The 21,577-nt window shown below is 44.3% G+C and overlaps 1 protein-coding gene across 1 annotated transcript in view; it reads left to right on the forward strand.

Annotated features, from left to right (window-relative positions):
• Positions 1–465: 465 nt before the first annotated feature.
• The window catches only part of LOC117649466 (probable cytochrome P450 12a4, mitochondrial), a 31,747-nt gene continuing 10,635 nt past the window's right edge, over positions 466–21,577 (forward strand). The window contains exons 1-4 of the mRNA XM_034392306.1: positions 466–590; positions 4,394–4,456; positions 5,136–5,295; positions 5,384–5,517. Coding sequence (XP_034248197.1) covers positions 4,409–4,456; positions 5,136–5,295; positions 5,384–5,517 — 342 coding nt within the window. The 5' untranslated portion in view covers positions 466–590; positions 4,394–4,408. The remainder of the gene's footprint in view (positions 591–4,393; positions 4,457–5,135; positions 5,296–5,383; positions 5,518–21,577) is intronic.

Below are 21,577 nucleotides of genomic sequence, written 5' to 3' on the forward strand. Positions count from 1 at the left end.
CGTTATTATTTTTCCCACAGTTTGTCGCTTAGTTGCTGATGTTCATTAAATCAAACAATATCCCATCACACTTTTCTTCACCACGCATATAATGCAAATTCCCCGCATGCACAAAATCGTGCAAGTGGCACGTACAAAATTCTACATTAACATTTACTGTGTATTTAGTATGAATACATCGCGTCTTTGGCGTGTGTCCACACATTTAACGCATTCATTTGCGAGGAGTTCCACCTTGTTGTAGGTGTAAATGGCACTTGTAATCTGTCGAGTTTCCGGACCACGCTCGAAAAGTTATCTCCTCTTCCACGCCAGAGCCAGAGCGTCTCCCGGCTGACCCCACCACACTGCTTCGCCTGACGCTGACGCCAGAGTCCCCCCCTTCCCCACAGCTGGCCGGCGTCCCGGCACGGCCACGGCACGGCACCCGGCGGCACGCACGGCAGGCGCGGCGCAGGCAGTCAGGCCCTAGCGGCCGAGCGAGCTAGGCCGTGCCGTTGCCGTGCGGCGGATCAGTGAGGCCGCTCTAGCGACGAGAAGCACGCTGGCCGAGACGGAAAGAGAACAATTCTCACAGCAACACGCCCCAGGTGAGCTGCGGCCTCACTGTGTTCACTGGAAGCAGTGACCCGTCCCACAGGCATTTTCATGTCTTGCTCGCGTGTACCCATGAAGGTTGGGGGCGGGGGTGGAGGCTCGATCGATCGATCGAGGCCGGACGGACGGACACAGCTGAGCTAACCCCGTATGGTGTAGTCCCTAGGATAGCTTCCAATGAAGTAAGGGTGCCAACCTACACTGTTGGAGAGCTTTTTAAAAATGCAGTGAAGACCGCGCACCTCTGGGCTTTCGGCGTGGCCTGTGCGGAGCGGCAGTGCTGCCGCAGCGACTTCCAAGGCCACGGCCATCCCCACTCCGACCGCGCCGGCAGCGCGCGCCTGCTGTCATGTTCCCTCTCGACATCTGGGGCGCCGGCTCGCCACTCGCCCAAAGTGGGTGACATCGGAACAGAAAAGAGAAGCGTGACACCCCTATCTGTTCACTTGGATGTGAACCGAGTGGACACGTAGGCCCTTGAGTGCGTACTGAGCGCACATTCCTTTAGTACAAATGTGTACCGGGTACACACTTGTCCGTTCAGTGCACTCGTTTGGACGCTTGATACGTTAATTCAACGACGGCTCGCAGCACTGAAAATCTATCGGGTGACTTCGTGCCGCTGCACGCCGCTGCAGGGGCGTGAATAAAGTGTCACGCCAAAAAAGGGCACGACAGAAAAGCCACGCCACAAATCAGCGTGACTCAAAAATTCACGCCAATTTTCGGTGTGAATTTCTTGTCATGCCGCTTTTTGGCATGAATTTTCTCATAAAACCCGTTGTCATTCACGCCAAATGAGGGCGTAACTCCCAAGTCATGCCGTTTACCGGCGTAAATTTCGTGTCACGCCAATTTTTGGCGTGACTTTTTGTCACGCCATAATTTGGCCATGTGTCCGACCATTACGTTTTCAGTGAGAACAGAGGTGTCCGAATGTAGACCAAATAATTAGAAGCCGACCCCCGATTTATCAAACTAACCCAGATTCGTTTTATTTTTGAACGGTTCAGATTTTTTTAAAATTACGAAAGATAGTACTGTATTCGGTGCAAAACGTGGTTTGTGCACAATGGTTGGTTACGGAACCATCAATTTAACAGAAAAACTGACTAGTGTCATCATCCTAGGTTTCACCACTCATAGTGCCTTCTAAGCGAGATGGTACGTGCTTGAAATCTTACGGAGTACTTTAAGCATTTGTTACGTATGTAGTTTCGAAGATAAAGTTCGCAAATTACGAAGCATACGCTGACTAGCATGGGACTTCTTTAGACCTACGAATCATGCAATTCTAAGCACATCTGTCGCTGATGCAATTTTGTGTCCACCAGGTGACACAAAGTGTCCGATAAAATAGCAAATTGCAATAGGCATTCGTATCACATAGCGCACACAACAATGTATCACCAACGGATGTGCTTAAAATTGCATCATTCATGGGACAAAAAAAAGTCCCATGACATAATGTCGAGGGGCCGCCCTATTCAAAAAAACTTATCTGCTCGTTCCCGCATAAAGAATCTTGTCTGAAAGTAACTTTGCCCAAGTTTGTTCATTTGGGACGGGTAAGAGCGGAACGTAACTTTACAAGCACCGCTGGTTTCTTCGATCTTTCATCCGAGTTGGTGTGAATAAAATTACGAGTTATTTTGTTATTTTGATTTGTAGCTGTCTCAAATGCTTGAACTTAGCGAAATTCGCTGACTTTGAGGATAAGATTGTTTATACGAAAACGACCAGATAAGATATTTTGAATAGGGCCCGTCGAGTCGATGTGTGCTTTCTGTGTAAGCTCAATTCTCAATATCAACGTTTGAATAGGGTTTCAATTTTATAAATGGTTCAAAAACCAGAACAACAAAAATCGTAGTGCTGGCCCCTCCTTTGTCTGCGATACCGCGATATCACAGTGCCGAGACGTCATTTATCGCGTGATCGGGTACCTTCCGATTCTTTCCGTAATCCAATCGAATACCATTATCTAAGTAATGGAACTTTGTCGTCCCATAAATGATGCAATTTTAAGCAAATCTAACGGTGGTACGGTGGTACAATTTTAAGTCCGCCAGGCGGGACAAATTGTCTAATGAGAACAATTTGCCGTAGTTGTTGAACACAATGTGCCGCCGTCCGATGTGTATGAAATTGCATCATCCATGGCACAAAAAAGGCCCATGACATTTGTTGCGTACCTTAAGTTTACGGAGTGGCTAATTAACAACGTTTTCTTTGTGCTTCACTGTTGCTTCAAGTACAATTTCTGAATTCCACTATCGTGACTTCATCATTGAACTATACGTACACCCACGGTGACGCCAGTTGAAAAAATTTCTTATACATCTGGGGTTTGATATCCATTTCAAGATCTTATTAACTTGGGGCTCGAAATTCTGTAATTGTTATGAGTCACCACACTGATGTGTGAGAGTTTTCGATTTGATTCCAAAGCATTGGCACAACGCTAGGTTATCAAACCCCAACTGTAAGCAATTTGTTGTGCCAATGCTTTCGAATCAAATCGAACACTCTCACATCAGTAACGTGACATCACGTTGAAACGAGTGTGACAAAATGTCACTTTCCTGTGAGCATTGTGTCACATTCGTTTGGATGTGTATCGGCCAAAAATATACCCATTCTCATTTAAACGAGTGTGACGCAATGCTCAAAGGAGCGTGACGTCTTGTCACGTTCGTTTCAACGTGATGGCACGTTCCTGGAATGAAAGTGCAGCAAAAACAGTGCTCATTTTACCCTTTTCTACACATAAATACAATTGATGCGTAGGCGAATCGAATGTGCCCTGGTTCGATTCAGAGAAATTTTCCAACTTTCGATTGGAACTTTTAAAAGGCCGATTCACACACCTTCACCTTCGCCACGGCCTACCCATTCTCACTAGTGTAAGGGTTCGATAATGAGCCAAAAGTCAGCCGTCACGATCGATCAAAGATCTTGTGCTCTCCTTGAAGCGTTCTGTGACAGTAGACCAGTGCATTTAAGATTGCTTGAGGCACACTTGAAGTACGCTTGAAGAAAGGTCAAATGTAACGATCTCGATTTATCCGTGAACTCAAGCGCTTCTCTCACGCCCTTTAAGACCACCCCGCCCACTGGCCGTGTCAGTCTCAATGCGACGAGCCATGCGGAACTTGGACCTTCCAAACCAACCGGGTAGAAGGATCTGTAGCAGAGTCCCTCGCTAGGGACTTCCAAGCCCCGCCATCGTGCAGAATTCAAAAGTTCTCTTTCTTCCTTTTATGTTTTTATGAGGTTTTAGAAGATTTAATCAAATTATCCTAGCCAAATCGCGTTGAATCGAGTTATTTGGATTATATGTGCCTCTACACTAGCGGCGTCGTCGAGGGGTGAATCACTAGTGTACTCATGTGTACAAATTTGCCCGTACTCAGTGTACTCACAAGTTTTAAAAAGGTGAAATTCTCTAGTTTTTTGACTGATTTAACGTCGACTGCCGTTAAAAACGCTAAATAAAGCCTTAAAACGTTTCAAATTGTGAAATTTATGAGTAAAGCAAGGTGTACTCACCCGTACTCATGTACTCATGTGTACACCAGAACGCCGAGTGATTCACCCCTCGGGCGTCGTAGCTAGTCGTCCATCAGGCATCAACATCATTTCCTTCAGTTTCCTTACAATGCGTCGAAAGATGTCATTTAGCATTTAACAATGAACTGATGGGTTTCCAGGAACATTCCAGAGCAGGGAGAGGCCGGAATCTAATTTTGACTAGAATACTTCAATAGCGATACTTACATTTGCCTTCTTACAGGTGGACACGTCAATAATGTTTAGGATATCGCTATCTGCTCGTCCAGTTCTCGGAATTCAAAAGGTGAGCCCATATTTACACTGAATTTCATTCCACACTATCCTGCAGCCGGGCTGGGGTACTTCACCTAGGGTTTTCACTTTTTTTTTTTTTTAAATTTTCGGGATTCTGCTAGGTTACTCCTAGATTGTGCCACGCTTTTTATAGATTATGTACATGAGCTAGATTGGGTGCCTGATTCAATTTCGTTGGTTACGTCGGATCCCCGAAACATCGGTGTCCCCCATGGAAGCAAGCAGTAGCAGTTACTTCTGTCGTTGTGGTTGTGTTTGGACTGAGGATTACATTCACCGAGTGTCCAGATTTATAAATGACAACTTTGGAGATTGTGATTGTTAGGAATAACTGTCGAAAATTTGGCAAGATACGCGTCCTCGTCTTCAGAGGGGTACTGGTCACCTCTAACGTCAAATCCGTTACTCCAGTACTTTTCCTATTCTTTCCTAACACACTTGCAGGCTGGTTACTTCCTTTAAAGGTTTGGCGTTGATTGATTAGACAGTGAGTTCTTTGGATGGTTATCCATATTTTAAGGAAAATTGGTGGTAGAGAACCCGCGAGTTTCAATTGGTGACAAGCTTGAGATTCCGGACGTTCCTTATTATTATATCATTGGCTACGGGTCTACAACTTCGCGGACGTTACTTTCAAAGTACCATTTACTGTATTTGGGCTGTTGCAGAATCCCCTTCGCTTTCGGTCCACTGGAAGTAGCCGGATCCAGAATGATGCGACAGGTTCAACTGCCGAACCTGATTGGGAAAGTGCAATACCTTACGCCAAAATTCCAGGGCCAGAGCCTCTTCCAGTCATCGGGAATCTGTTCCGTTTCATGCCCGGTGGTTAGTATCACACAGCATCTGCATCGACATTACCGACCACAAGCTCAACATCCTCTTGATTGTTTGTTCTTTTGTTTTCATTCTCAAGGTGAATTCTTCAACAAAGATAGCTCTGGTCTCTTTAAAACCTTGTACAAGACGTATGGACCAGTGGTAAAATTGACTGGCATTCTAGGTAAACCAGATTTCGTCGCAGTATTTGACGCTGACGCAGTGGCTCAGGTATGTGTTCATGACCTCAGGTGGATATTTTTTACACTTAACGTTGCCTCACTCTTTAGTAGCAGTGATGGCATCAAGGACAGGTCAGAGTACGCGGAGAGTGCATGTGAAGAAACGTCGACACACGTATCCTAAACACGATGCCTGTGGCGATTTAACTGCTGTTCCGACAAAATTCACAAAACTCCAAATTGAAACACAACACTGAGAATGCAAACGCCATGAATGTAGCACACCCACTCCAAATTGAAAGGCGGTACAAATGTATCAAAAAAGGCGGTATTGAAATTACCGCCTTATACATGCCATCATTACCACCAATCAAAGGCGGTACTTTCATTTACCGCCACAACTATTCCATCAGTTATTAAAACATTGAATCAGTACCGCCAGTCAGAGGGAGTACCTAAATTACCGCCAAACACAAGCCATAAATACCGCTCATCAAAAGGCAGTTGTTTGATTTACCGCCTGCACTGTACCATTGTGGTCAGATTTAAATGTCTCGCTGAATCCAAAATTGTTAATTTATCCTAGGTAATGTGTGGATTCATGGCAGATTGGATAAATTACTAGATTATGATTGGACACAAAATCAATAGAAAACTTTTCTAATTACGGGTGTAGGTTGTCAGGCCCACAGGGGACTCTTAGGAGAAACGACAGTTGTGACGCTCATAAACTAAGAGGTCCATACCATACTTGCAGCATAGCCGCTGTCATTCAGTTTTCTTGAGGTCAGATGTACTCACATGAATCATGATTGAGTGCATAGCAGTGAAACTGCTGCTCAGAAGATAAATATGGCAAACAGGTTGAGTCACCCAAAACAGACAGCATCAAATCTTGAAGCTTTCAGCACTGGTAAACTGGGCTTGGTAGAGCACAGATGTGTTAAACTTATGAAGTTTTGACGGTTTTCTCATTTTACACGCACTTTCACTGTAGCTTGGATGATAGCAAACAATCTTCGCCCACGCACGACACAGTTGGCAAAAGGTCGCCATCTCACAAAACCAGAGGAAACTTGATTATATTACCGGGCTAAAGTTGGCCAGGAAAATTTCCTGGCCAGGAAAATTTTGCCTTTTTTTTGGGTGCTATAAAAATGCGTCCCATGACTTCAGGAACAACATATCAAGAGATGGCGGAAGCAAATTTCCAAAATTTTACATGACTCTGGACTTAGAAAATTTTTGCGGCCAGGAAAATTTCTTTCTTTGGGAGTCATATAGAAATGCCTCTCATGACGTCAGGAACAACATGTCAAAAGATGGCGGAAGCAAATTTTGAAAATTTTATATGACTCTGGACTTAGAAATTTTTTGCGGCAAGGAAAATTTCTTTCTCTGGCAGTCATATAAAAATGCCTCTCATGACGTCAGGAACAACATATCAAAAGATGGCAGAAGCAAATTTTAAAAATTTAATATGACTTTGGACTTAGAAATTTTTTGCGGCCAGGAAAATTTTACTCTTTGGCAGTCAAAAAGAAAGAAAATGGGGGTTCAAACGTGTTCATCAGCGGCCCCAGTGACTCTTTGAAAACATCCCACAGTTAAAACAAGTACCGATTTTCTTCTGGTAACCTCTGAAAATGGACTTAGCCGCAAAAGCCGATGAATCTATGAGCTGAGGGACGGTTTTCAAAGTGTCTTAGACGGCTTCGGGTACTTGTATAAATTAAAATGGGCATTCAAACTTGTTCATCTGCGGCCCTAGTAACCTTTTGGAAACATCTCACAATTTATACAAGTACCGATTTTCTTCTGGTGGCTTCTGAAAATGGACTTATACGCAAATGCAACCGACTCCGTGGTCCAAGTGACCGTTTTCAAAGCGTCTTGCACGGCTTCGGGTACTTGTATAAATTACAATGGGCATTCAAATGCGTTCAACTGCGGCCCTAGTAACTTTTTAAAAACGTCTCACAATTTATACAAGTACCGATTTTCTTTTGGTGGCCTCTGAAAATGGACTTAGCCGCAAATGCAACCGACTCCGTGGTCCAAGTGACCGTTTTCAAAGCGTCTTGGACGGCTTCGGGTACTTGTATAAATTACAATGGGCATTCAAATGCGTTCAACTGCGGCCCTAGTAACTTTTTAAAAACGTCTCACAATTTATACAAGTACCGATTTTCTTTTGGTGGCCTCTGAAAATGGACTTAGCCGCAAATGCAACCGACTCCGTGGTCCAAGTGACCGTTTTCAAAGCGTCTTGGACGGCTTCGGGTACTTGTATAAATTACAATGGGCATTCAAATGCGTTCAACTGCGGCCCTAGTAACTTTTTGAAAACATCTCACAATTTATACAAGTACCGATTTTCTTCTGGTAGCCTCTGAAAATGGACTTAGCCGCAAATGCAACCGACTCCGTGGTCCAAGTGACCGTTTTCAAAGCGTCTTGCACGGCTTCGGGTACTTGTATAAATTACAATGGGCATTCAAACTTGTTCAACTGCGGCCCCAGTGACTTTTTGAAAACGTCTCACAATTTATACAAGTACCGATTTTCTTCTGGTGGCTTCTGAAAATGGACTTATACGCAAATGCAACCGACTCCGTGGTCCAAGTGACCGTTTTCAAAGCGTCTTGGACGGCTTCGGGTACTTGTATAAATTACAATGGGCATTCAAATGCGTTCAACTGCGGCCCTAGTAACTTTTTGAAAACATCTCACAAATTATACAAGTACCGATTTTCTTCTGGTGGCCTCTGAAAATGGACTTAGCCGCAAATGCAACCGACTCCGTGGTCCAAGTGACCGTTTTCAAAGCGTCTTGGACGTTTCGGGTACTTGTATAAATTACAATGGGCATTCAAATGCGTTCAACTGCGGCCCTAGTAACTTTTTAAAAACGTCTCACAATTTATACAAGTACCGATTTTCTTCTGGTGGCCTCTGAAAATGGACTTATACGCAAATGCAACCGACTCCGTGGTCCAAGTGACCCTTTTCAAAGCGTCTTGGACGGCTTCGGGTACTTGTATAAATTACAATGGGCATTCAAATGCGTTCAACTGCGGCCCTAGTAACTTTTTGAAAACATCTCACAATTTATACAAGTACCGATTTTCTTCTGGTAGCCTCTGAAAATGGACTTATACGCAAATGCAACCGACTCCGTGGTCCAAGTGACCGTTTTCAAAGCGTCTTGGACGGCTTCGGGTACTTGTATAAATTACAATGGGCATTCAAACTTGTTCAACTGCGGCCCCAGTGACTTTTTGAAAACATCTCACAATTTATACAAGTACCGATTTTCTTCTGGTGGCTTCTGAAAATGGACTTATACGCAAATGCAACCGACTCCGTGGTCCAAGTGACCGTTTTCAAAGCGTCTTAGACGGCTTCGGGTACTTGTATAAATTACAATGGGCATTCAAATGCGTTCAACTGCGGCCCTAGTAACTTTTTGAAAACATCTCACAATTTATACAAGTACCGATTTTCTTCTGGTAGCCTCTGAAAATGGACTTATACGCAAATGCAACCGACTCCGTGGTCCAAGTGACCGTTTTCAAAGCGTCTTGGACGGCTTCGGGTACTTGTATAAATTACAATGGGCATTCAAACTTGTTCATCTGCGGCCCTAGTAACCTTTTGAAAACGTCTCACAATTTATACAAGTACCGATTTTCTTCTGGTGGCTTCTGAAAATGGACTTATACGCAAATGCAACCGACTCCGTGGTCCAAGTGACCGTTTTCAAAGCGTCTTGGACGGCTTCGGGTACTTGTATAAATTACAATGGGCATTCAAATGCGTTCAACTGCCGTCCTAGTAACTTTTTAAAAACGTCTCACAATTTATACAAGTACCGATTTCCTTTTGGTGGCCTCTAAAAATGGACTTAGCCGCAAATGCAACCGACTCCGTGGTCCAAGTGACCGTTTTCAAAGCGTCTTGGACGGCTTCGGGTACTTGTATAAATTACAATGGGCATTCAAATGCGTTCAACTGCCGTCCTAGTAACTTTTTAAAAACGTCTCACAATTTATACAAGTACCGATTTCCTTTTGGTGGCCTCTAAAAATGGACTTAGCCGCAAATGCAACCGACTCCGTGGTCCAAGTGACCGTTTTCAAAGCGTCTTGGACGGCTTCGGGTACTTGTATAAATTACAATGGGCATTCAAACTTGTTCATCTGCGGCCCTAGTAACCTTTTGAAAACGTCTCACAATTTATACAAGTACCGATTTTCTTCTGGTGGCTTCTGAAAATGGACTTATACGCAAATGCAACCGACTCCGTGGTCCAAGTGACCGTTTTCAAAGCGTCTTGGACGGCTTCGGGTACTTGTATAAATTACAATGGGCATTCAAATGCGTTCAACTGCCGTCCTAGTAACTTTTTAAAAACGTCTCACAATTTATACAAGTACCGATTTCCTTTTGGTGGCCTCTAAAAATGGACTTAGCCGCAAATGCAACCGACTCCGTGGTCCAAGTGACCGTTTTCAAAGCGTCTTGGACGGCTTCGGGTACTTGTATAAATTACAATGGGCATTCAAATGCGTTCAACTGCGGCCCTAGTAACTTTTTGAAAACATCTCACAATTTATACAAGTACCGATTTTCTTCTGGTAGCCTCTGAAAATGGACTTATACGCAAATGCAACCGACTCCGTGGTCCAAGTGACCGTTTTCAAAGCGTCTTGGACGGCTTCGGGTACTTGTATAAATTACAATGGGCATTCAAATGCGTTCAACTGCGGCCCTAGTAACTTTTTGAGAACATCTCTTAATTTATACAAGTACCGATTTTCTTCTGGTAGCCTCTGAAAATGGACTTATACGCAAATGCAACCGACTCCGTGGTCCAAGTGACCGTTTTCAAAGCGTCTTGGACGGCTTCGGGTACTTGTATAAATTAAAATGGGCATTCAAACTTGTTCATCTGCGGCCCTAGTAACCTTTTGGAAACATCTCACAAATTATACAAGTACCGATTTTCTTCTGGTGGCCTCTGAAAATGGACTTAGCCGCAAATGCAACCGACTCCGTGGTCCAAGTGACCGTTTTCAAAGCGTCTTGGACGTTTCGGGTACTTGTATAAATTACAATGGGCATTCAAATGCGTTCAACTGCGGCCCTAGTAACTTTTTAAAAACGTCTCACAATTTATACAAGTACCGATTTTCTTCTGGTGGCCTCTGAAAATGGACTTAGCCGCAAATGCAACCGACTCCGTGATCCAAGTTACCGTTTTCAAAGTGTCTTGGACGGCTTCGGGTACTTGTATAAATTGAAATGGGCGTTTAACTGCGGCCCTTGAAGCTTTTTGAAAACATCTCACTATTAATACAAGTACCGACATTCTTCTGATGGCTTACTTCTGGCGTCGCAGCGTCTTATTTGTGTGGTCGGTTTTTAAGTGATTAAAACAAGGGCTTTCTTTTAGAAAAAAAAATTCGTCGTTTTTATTTACTAGAGGCAAGGAAAAGATTTCTAAACAAGGAATCTGACAGAAATGTAATTTCGATCAAGTATACGTTACAGTTACAGCACCGCGTAGCTGCCAAGTACATTTGGAGTCTTGGAATGTGACGTCGCGTTTTTTTTTACGTGAAGCGTGTCACGTTCGTTTAATGACTTTATCGCATTGGTCTGAATATGAGTCTGGCCTCGACCAGGTCCGGACCAGCCGATCAGCATTTAAACGAGAGTTACACAGATATCAAACGAATGTGACATGATTCACGTTTAAAGTAACGTGAGGTCACATTCCTGGATTCGCAGCGTACCCGGATACACCTCGTGATAGTTATGAAATAGTGCTGAGGAGAAAGACGTTCTTAATTTTTGAAAGAAACTTAAAAACAGGCTGATATGTAAAATGAAACAGTTGGTTAGAACATTATTTGGTTCATAATATTAAATAGTTGCAGACAAGGTCGGGTAAATTTCAATCGAAGGGGCAACTACTTTCAAAATCGTGAAATTTTATTGCCGGTTTCTCGCGTAAATTTTACCGATTTCTTGAAAAATCCCATTGAAATCTAGTGAAATCACATCAAAGTCGGACAATAACTTGATGAATACACGCATATTGTTGCAAATGCCCTTTCCTTTTTGAATTATCTAAACAAGACCACAAGTAGTTGTCTACCGATTGAAATTTTTACATTTTCTGCCTGAAGCTTTTTTTTTCTTTAAAGCAGAGCTTCTTATTAAGTAAAGTACATGCGGAACACCATGAAGTACACTCCCAATTTTGTACTGAGAAATGATCTGCATAATTTAGTCTATTGTTCGCACTTTAAGACAGAGATCTGTCATAATGCAGAGAAATTTGTTCGTTATAGAAGAAGGTGTTCCAGAAACTCATAAGAGAGCGTGACATGCTCCAGTAGTGAACTAGGAAATACGATTGATCCTGGAGAAAGTTCCAAAAACACTCTTACCAAGAGCGTGCATGGCAATCACGGTACTCAGTGGTGCATGCTTTCAGCAATCTCCCGGTTGGAGCGTTGTATGTGGCTGAGTCGCTAGTAGAGCATGGCATGCACTCTCCACTCTTATTCCAGGAACGTGATATCACGTTGAATTGAATGTAACAAAATGTAAGGTTCCTTTGGGCAGTGTGTCACGTTTGTTTGGACGTTAATCAGCTATAAAGTAGCTTATTCACGTTGAAACGGACGTTACTCAGTGCCCAAAGGAACGTGACATTTTCCTACGTTCGTTTCAACGTGATGTCTCGTTCATGAAATGTGAGTGTCTTCAGTTTCTTAAGTTATCATAAGTTGCAGACAACCCTGAACCAAAGGTTTCCACCTCCGTTGAGCCTCTAATATACTGGGAGTTTTTTGGTATTTCTAATAAGAAGGTCAGTAGGATCTTGGGAGTGTACAGAATATAAAGTGAGTTTCCCCTCGAAAACAAAAGTATCACGTATTAAAAACCGTGCAAACTCAAGTGTCTACAAAACATGGTTGAACCAGGTTGAATCATGCCTGCAAGTACACTTTATTTGGAGCAAACGTGGCATGTCCACTCCACTCTGCACCATGATCGCAAAGTACACGCTTCGTTGCATACATCCATGTTTTCTATTGCTGAGGTTCTACCGTCTAACAGGCAGAACTGCGGTGTACTTACAGGTGTGCGGCACCTGGCGTGCATTGGGGATGCTTACGCCAGCGTGGTTGCATTTGCGGCTAAGTCCATTTTCAGAGGCCACCAGAAGAAAATCGGTACTTGTATAAATTGTGAGATGTTTTCAAAAAGTTACTGGGGCCGCAGTTGAACGCATTTGAACGCACATTTTAATTTATACAAGTACCCGAAGTCATGTAAGACACTTTGAAGACGGTCACTTGGGTCACGGATTTAGCGGCTAAGTCCATTTTAAGAGGCCACCAGAAGAAAATCGGTACTTGTATTAATTGTGAGATGTTATTGAAAAGTTACTGGGACCGCAGTTGAACGCATTTGAACGCCCATTGAGCAGGTTTATTTAAGAAAAGCAGGACCTTACAACGACCCCCTTGGATTTCGCTGATTTTTTGGTGGTTAGTAGTCCCCCATGGTGGGAGTTCATGGCCAAAATTTCAGACCTCAAAAAAATTTTCTCTGGGAGATATGGGGATTTTAAGTTTTTTTGGGTATTTTTACACTAATTTTGGGTATTTCTTATATCTCAGGGACTTTTTGTCCGATTGGTTTCAGATTCGGGTTCTAGCTTCAAAATTGAACGGGGAACACGATCGTGCCGTCAGATTTGACCTAAAATAATTTTTTCACGGGGAAAACTCACTTTTCTCGAAAAAATTACATAAAAAGTCCCAAATCTTGGGATTTTGCTGTTAAAATTACCCGATCTTTTTGAAACGGGTCTTATCTTCCGCAGAAAGGTCCGCTGAATCCAAAAATCACAACCCCAGATTTTTCCGACGAACCGTTCCGGAGATATTCCACTTCAAAGTCAGGCAATTTTTTTTTCGGCCTAAAAGTTGTGCCATTTTGCTGGGCTTTTCATTCTGAGGAATTGGGCAGTGAGTTCCAGTGACGCTGGCCTTGTGCACCGGCTGGTGTTCCCTAGCGTGCCCTTTTAGCGCCTGCCAGGTAGGCCAAGCCGTACCGCAACACATGCGTGTCCGACTGGTGGCCCATCTCGCCCCTGACGCAAGCCGCTACCGCCGCAAACAAAGGCTATCCGTGCGTTGGCTGGCTAAGCCGCTTCGCCCTCCTAGAGTCCCACTCTAGGTCACTACGCCCTCGCTGTTTCCACTCCCCTCTGGTCCTTCGGCACCCAATGACTCCCCCTCAGCCCTAGGGTCATATGAAAGATAGGTCGGAGCAACCGAGATGCATGCTGGGCGAGGGGGCGCCACTGGATGAGAAGGTGGACAATGACTTGAGACTAGATTGGCTGACTGTGACTAATTTCAATGGTGACTTTTTCGACTTGTCCCTAACTGTTTGACTTGTCTCTGACTTTCTGACTTTTGTACGGACTTTAAAGACTTTGTGGTGACTTTTTCGACTTTTTCAAGGCGTATCATGGCCCCCTCCCTACTCCACTGCTCCTGGTCCTTCCGGTCTTCTCTTAACCACCTCCCCCTCCCTCTTCCATCATCAACCCCTTTGACTAATTTTTGGGTGAGGGGGAGTTGAGGGTGGGGAAGAGAGGGGTGAGTAAGGTCATATGGAAGATAGGTCGGCGCAACCGAGATGCATGCTGGGAGACCGGGCAGCTAATCCCTTCCGAAGCCGTCGCCGGATGCAGCGGAGGACCGCCTGCCTCACTGTGGGAAAAAATCACAGTAAATCCTGTAGTGATTAGTACAGCTGTCACTGTAGTTCAGAGTACAGGATTTACTGTACTTTTTTACAGGACCTACTGTACTTTGTACGGGATTTACTGTACTACAGGAGTAGAGTACGGAATATCCTGTACCAGGTACAGTAAATACTGTAGCCAGACACAGTAAATCCTGTGTTCTGAACTACAGTAAATCCCGGCAAAAAAATAAACGGGATTCACTGTGTTTTTTTTCGCACAGTGCTGCCTGCCGGCTTGCCCGGTCTCCCAGCATTGCCCAGCATGCATCTCGGTCGCTCCGACCTATCTTCCATATGAGGGGGAGTCATTGGGTGCCGAAGGACCAGAGGGGAGTGGAAACAGCGAGGGCGTAGTGACCTAGAGTGGGACTCTAGGAGGGCGAAGCGGCTTAGCCAGCCAACGCACGGATAGCCTTTGTTTGCGGCGGTAGCGGCTTGCGTCAGGGGCGAGATGGGCCACCAGTCGGACACGCATGTGTTGCGGTACGGCTTGGCCTACCTGGCAGGCGCTAAAAGGGCACGCTAGGGAACACCAGCCGGCACTGTGAGAAAAAAGTACGGAAAAAGTACGGAACATGACTGGTCAATAATTTGCCCGGACCGTCCGTACTTGCCAACTACGGAACGTTCCGTATCTTTTTTCCGTACCATTTGCATGGGTTCAAATGGAGCAAGTACGGAACGTTCCGTACTTTTCTCCGTACCTCCGTACTATATTTTTCCGTACCATTTCCGTACAAAAGTACGGAATTTTTTACAGTGGGTGCACAAGGCCAGCGTCACTGGAACTCACTGCCCAATTCCTCAGAATGAAAAGCCCAGCAAAATGGCACAACTTTTAGGCCGAAAAAAAAATTGCCTGACTTTGAAGTGGAATATCTCCGGAACGGTTCGTCGGAAAAATCTGGGGTTGTGATTTTTGGATTTAGCGGACCTTTCTGCGTAAGATAAGACCCGTTTCAAAAAGATCGGGTAATTTTAACAGCAAAATCCCAAGATTTGGGACTTTTTATGTAATTTTTTCGAGAAAAGTGAGTTTTTCCCGTGAAAAAATTATTTTAGGTCAAATCTGACGGCACGATCGTGTTCCCCGTTCAATTTTGAAGCTAGAACCCGAATCTGAAACCAATCGGACAAAAAGTCCCTGAGATATAAGAAATACCCAAAATTAGTGTAAAAATACCCAAAAAAACTTAAAATCCCCATATCTCCCAGAGAAAATTTTTTTGAGGTCTGAAATTTTGGCCATGAACTCCCACCATGGGGGACTACTAACCACCAAAAAATCAGCGAAATCCAAGGGGGTCGTTGTAAGGTCCTGCTTTTCTTAAATAAACCTGCTCATTTTATTTTATACAAGTACCCGAAGCCCTCCAAGAGGCGTTGAAAACGGTCATTTGGATCACGGATTCAGTTGCATCAGCCGCCAAGTCCAATTTCAGATGCCCCCAGAAGAAAATCGGTACTTGTATAAATTGTGAGATGTTTTTAAAAAGTTACAAGGGGCGCAGATGAACACGTTCGATGGCCCATTTCAATAAATACAAGTACCCAAAGCCGTCCAAGACGCTTTAAAGACGGTCACTTAGCTCACGGATTCAGCGGCTTTTGCGGCTAAGTCATTTTACAGAGACTACCAAAAGAAAATCGGTACTTGTATAAATTGTGAGATGTTTTCAAAAAGTTACTAGGGCTGCTGTTGAACGTATTTAAACGCCAATTTCCATTAATACAAGTACCCGAAGCCGTCCAAGACACTTTGAAAACGGTAACTTGGAACACGGAGTCGGTTGCATTTGCGTCTAAGTCCATTTTCAGAAGCCACCAGAAGAAAATCGGTACTTGTATAATTTGTGAGATGTTTTCAAAACGTTACTAGAGCTGCTGTTGCACGTATTTGACCGCCAATTTCAATTAATAAGTACCCGAAGCCGTCCAAGACGCTTTGAAAACGGTCACTTGGACCACGGAGTCGGTTGCATTTGCGGCTAAGTCCATTTTCAGAGGCCACCAGAAGAAAATCGGTACTTGTATAAATTGTGAGATGTTTTTAAAAAGTCACTGGGGCCGCAGATGAACAAGTTTGAATGCCCATTGTAATTTATACAAGTACCCGAAGCCGTCCAAGACGCTTTGAAAACGGTCACTTACGGAGTCGGTTGCATTTGCGGCTAAGTCCATTTTCAGAGGCCACCAGAAGAAAATCGGTACTTGTATAAATTGTGAGATGTTTTCAAAAAGTTACTAGGGCCGCAGTTGAACGCATTTGAATGCCCATTGTAATTTATACAAGTACCCGAAGCCGTCCAAGACGCTTTGAAAACGGTCACTTGGACCACGGAGTCGGTTGCATTTGCGTATAAGTCCATTTTCAGAGGCCACCAAAAGAAAATCGGTACTTGTATAAATTGTGAGACGTTTTTAAAAAGTCACTGGGGCCGCCGTTGAACGCATTTGAATGCCCATTGTAATTTATACAAGTACCCGAAGCCGTCCAAGACGCTTTGAAAACGGTCACTTGGACCACGGAGTCGGTTGCATTTGCGGCTAAGTCCATTTTCAGAGGCCACCAGAAGAAAATCGGTACTTGTATAAATTGTGAGATGTTTTCAAAAAGTTACTAGGGCCGCAGTTGAACGCATTTGAATGCCCATTGTAATTTATACAAGTACCCGAAGCCGTCCAAGACGCTTTGAAAAGGGTCACTTGGACCACGGAGTCGGTTGCATTTGCGGCTAAGTCCATTTTCAGAGGCCACCAGAAGAAAATCGGTACTTGTATAAATTGTGAGATGTTTCCAAAAGGTTACTAGGGCCGCAGATGAACAAGTTTGAATGCCCATTTTAATTTATACAAGTACGCGAAGCCGTCTAAGACACTTTGAAAACGGTCCCTCAGCTCATAGATTCATCGGCTTTTGCGGCTAAGTCCATTTTCAGAGGTTACCAGAAGAAAATCGGTACTTGTTTTAACTGTGGGATGTTTTCAAAGAGTCACTGGGGCCGCTGATGAACACGTTTGAACCCCCATTTTCTTTTTTTTTGACTGCCATAGAGTAAAATTTTCCTGGCCGCAAAAAATTTCTAAGTCCAGAGTCATATTAAATTTTTAAAATTTGCTTCCGCCATCTTTTGATATGTTGTTCCTGACGTCATGAGAGGCATTTTTACATGACTGCCAGAGAAAGAAATTTTCCTTGCCGCAAAAAATTTCTAAGTCCAGAGTCATATAAAATTTTCAAAATTTGCTTCCGCCATCTTTTGACATGTTGTTCCTGACGTCATGAGAGGCATTTCTATATGACTGCCAAAGAAAGAAATTTTCCTGGCCGCAAAAATTTTCTAAGTCCAGAGTCATGTAAAATTTTGGAAATTTGCTTCCGCCATCTCTTGATATGTTGTTCCTGAAGTCATGGGACGCATTTTTATAGCACCCAAAAAAAAGGCAAAATTTTCCTGGCCAGGAAATTTTCCTGGCCAACTTTAGTCCGGTATTATATTTATGGATATTGGACAAAAACGCGAACCGACAGCGGCCCTTTGTCTATGATTTTCAGGTTAGTTCTGCTTTTGTTTTTGTAGGCCTCTAACTGCGAATACTGCCTATGTCGTGCGTACAGCCGACCCGTAACTGCCCATAACAATATCAGATATTCGCAGTCACTCGTCGCGTTAACAAAACAAGTTGCAGAAAGAAAATGGACGCCTGTGACTGCGCATGCATATCAATATTATTCAGTTTCTTCTAGTTTTGGGCAATGACGTCTCGCACCAACCGGGTCGAGTGTGGGCGAGGATTGTTCTTTACCATGGAAGCAACTGTGAAACTGCGAGTGAAGTGGATAAACTGTAAAAAGTTTATAGAAGTTCATCAACACAGTCTGTGGTCTGAGCTCCTGTGCTCTGGGCCCAGTTTAACAGTGTACAATCCTACATGTTTGAGTACAAGCTTTATGAGTTAACTCAACATTTCTGCTAATTTCATCAAAGAAGCAGTGCCACAGTGATTAATGTGAGTACATCTGACTTCAGGAAGCTGAATGTTAGCGGCTCTGCTAAGTGAACAAGGACCTCTAAGTTAAAAAACGGAAACAAAATTTACTGCTTACAATGAGCGGTAATTATAATTCTTGCTTGCAATGTGGTACAACATTATGGTTTAGAGCGGTGTCAAGAACCTATAAAGCCCCAATCCGACTGACTGACTCACTCACTCACTCACTCACTCACTCACTCACTCATAGAAATGTTTGGGGTGAAGGAGTGGTCGTAGAGACTTGCGGTTTTTTCCATTCAATTCCAAATTTTATGGGAAAATTGGGAAAAATCCCAAAAGTTGAAAATTCCTCACCGTTTCCGAGAAAACATACTTTATCTACAAAAAAGGGGAACAAATTTCTCACCGTTTCCGAGCAAACCTACTCAATCTTCAAAAAACGGCACCGACCGACTAAAAATTTTTATTCGCCCCATCGGTAGGTCTGGTCGAGACATTTCCGAATCTGTGCCGCAATCCGGTCTCCGTCACTGCCAACATCCTCAAAAAACGATTAAATAGGCTTAAATTCAACAAAATCCACTCAATCTTCAAAAAAGGGGACTGACCGACTAAAAATTTTTATTCGCCCCATCGGTAGGTCTGGTCGAGACATTTCCGAAACTGTGCCGCAATCGGGTCCCCGTCACCGGCAACATCCTCAAAAAACGATTAAATAGGCCTAAATTCAACAAAATCCACTCAATCTTCAAAAAAGGGGACCGACCGACTAAAAATTTTTATTCGCCCCATCGGTAGGTCTGGTCAAGACATTTCCGAAACTGTGCCGCAATCGGGTCCCCGTCACCGGCAACATCCTCAAAAACGATTAAATAGGCCTAAATTCAACAAAATCCACTCAATCTTCAAAAAAGGGGACCGACCGACTAAAAATTTTTATTCGCCCCATCGGTAGGTCTGGTCGAGACATTTCCGAAACTGTGCCGCAATCGGGTCCCCGTCACCGGCAACATCCTCAAAAACGATTAAATAGGCCTAAATTCAACAAAATCCACTCAATCTTCAAAAAAGGGGACCGACCGACTAAAAATTTTTATTCACCCCATCGGTAGGTCTGGTCCAGACATTTCCGAAACTGTGCCGCAATCGGGTTCCCGTCACCGGCAACATCCTCAAAAACGATTAAATAGGCCTAAATTTATCAAAGTCCACTCAATCTTCAAAAAAGGGGACCGACCGACTAAAAAATTTTATTCGCCCCATCGGTAGGTCTGGTCGAGCGGTTTCTGGAACTGTGCCGCAATCGGGTCCTGGTCACCGGCAACATCCTGAAAAACGATTAAATAGGCCTAAATTTAACAAAGTCCACTCAATCTTCAAAAAAGGGGACCGACCGACTAATAATTTTTATTCGCCTCATCGGTAGGTCTGGTCGAGACATTTCCGAAACTGTGCCGCAATCGGGTTCCTGTCACCGGCAACATTCTCAAAAACGATTAAATAGGCCTAAATTTAACAAACTCCACTCAATCTTCAAAAAAGGGGACCGACCGACTAAAAATTTTTATTAGCCCAATCGGTAGATCAAGTCGAGACATTTCAGAAACTGTGCCACAATCGGGCCCCGTCACCGGCAACATACACAAAATCAATCATCAATTGTCATCAAGAACCTATAATGCCCCAAAATCCGACTGACTGACTCCCTCACTCATCAATCATCAAGAACCCATATAGCCCCAATCCGACTGACTGACTCACTCACTCATAGAAATGTTGGGGGTCAAGGAGTGGTCGTAGAGACCTGCGGGTTTTTCCATTCGATTCCAAATTAAATGGGAAAATTGGGAAAAATCTCAAAAGTTGAAAATTTCTCACTGTTTCCGAGCAAAGCTACTCAATCTTCCAAAAAGGGGACCGAATGACTAAAAAATTTTATTCGCCCCATCGGTAGGTCTGGTCGAGAATTTCCGAAACTGTGCCGTAATCGGGACCCCGCCACCGGCAATTGGGCAATCATCTTCAAGAATCTATATAGCCCCAATCCGACTGACTGACTGACTCACTCACTTACTCACTCAAAGAAATGTTTGGGGTCGAGGAGTGGTCGTAGAGACTTAAGGTTTTTTTCCTTTCACCTCTATCCTTGTCAAAGCAGTCTTCAATATTTTCCGGACCTTGTATGCACCCATTGACTGCCACAGTAGCCAATGCAATACAAGGTAGGTGTACGCCAGACCGTGTCTTGTCGTAACAGGCTTCGCGATGCTGCGCCAGTTTCGACAATCCACGCCTGGCGTTACACCTACCTTGGCCTGCGGCGCTTGCCTGCCTTCGGCAGGCTAGGTTTCATTTCCAGGCACCCGCATACCGATTTGCGTGATTGGAGGTCAAAACAGCATTTGATTTCGTGCCTAGGGCTGCATTGGCCTGACTTTTAACTTGACGAGGCTGGGGGCTCCGCCCCCCAGACCCCCCTTTCTTCAAGACAGAAGTGATCTGCCTGCAGAAAACTCGATTTTTCGCCGTTTTTTAGGTGTTTTTCGGCTATAAAAACCGAACCAGTTGAGCTAGGATAGTGAAATTTCGCGTGTGACGAGCCAAGGACATACCCAAAAAGTGTGCAAAATCTCACCGAGATCGGCCGAGCCGTTCAGGAGGAGTAGCGCGGACACACACACACACACACGCACGCACGCAGACAGGAAAAATTTTTCAACCCCACCTGAGTAACAGGCTTCGCTATCGCTCAGCCAACAAGGTAGGTTTACGCCAGACCGCGTCTTGTCGTAACAGGCTTCGCGATGTGTCGCTGCCTGTTTCTCCAATCCGCGCCTGGCGTTCCTACCTTGGCCGGCGGCGCTAGGCTGCCTTCGGCCGACAATGCTCGTCCATCATCAGTTACTTCAGAACTGTTGCATGCTGGGGGCCCCCCCGGACCCCCCTTCATTCTAGATAGAGGTGCTTCATCTACAAATTACACGATCTTGACCCTTGTAACTTTTCGACATGTCGCGGCTGGGGGGCCCCGCCCCCCAGACCCCCCTTTCATCCAGGCAGGAGAGGTCTACCGACAGAAAACTCAATTTTTCGCCGTTTTTAGGTGTTTTTCGGCTATAAAAACTGAACCACTTGAGCTAGGATGGTGAAATTTCGCGTGTGCCGAGCCAAGAACATGCCTAATAACCCTGCGAAATCTCAGCCAGATCGGCCGAGCCGTTCAGGAGGAGTAGTGTACACACACAGACAGACAGACAGACAGACAGACA

The sequence above is a fragment of the Thrips palmi genome, unplaced genomic scaffold (assembly GCF_012932325.1).
Source record: "Thrips palmi isolate BJ-2018 unplaced genomic scaffold, TpBJ-2018v1 HiC_scaffold_4, whole genome shotgun sequence".
NCBI classification, from domain to species: Eukaryota; Metazoa; Arthropoda; class Insecta; order Thysanoptera; family Thripidae; genus Thrips; species Thrips palmi.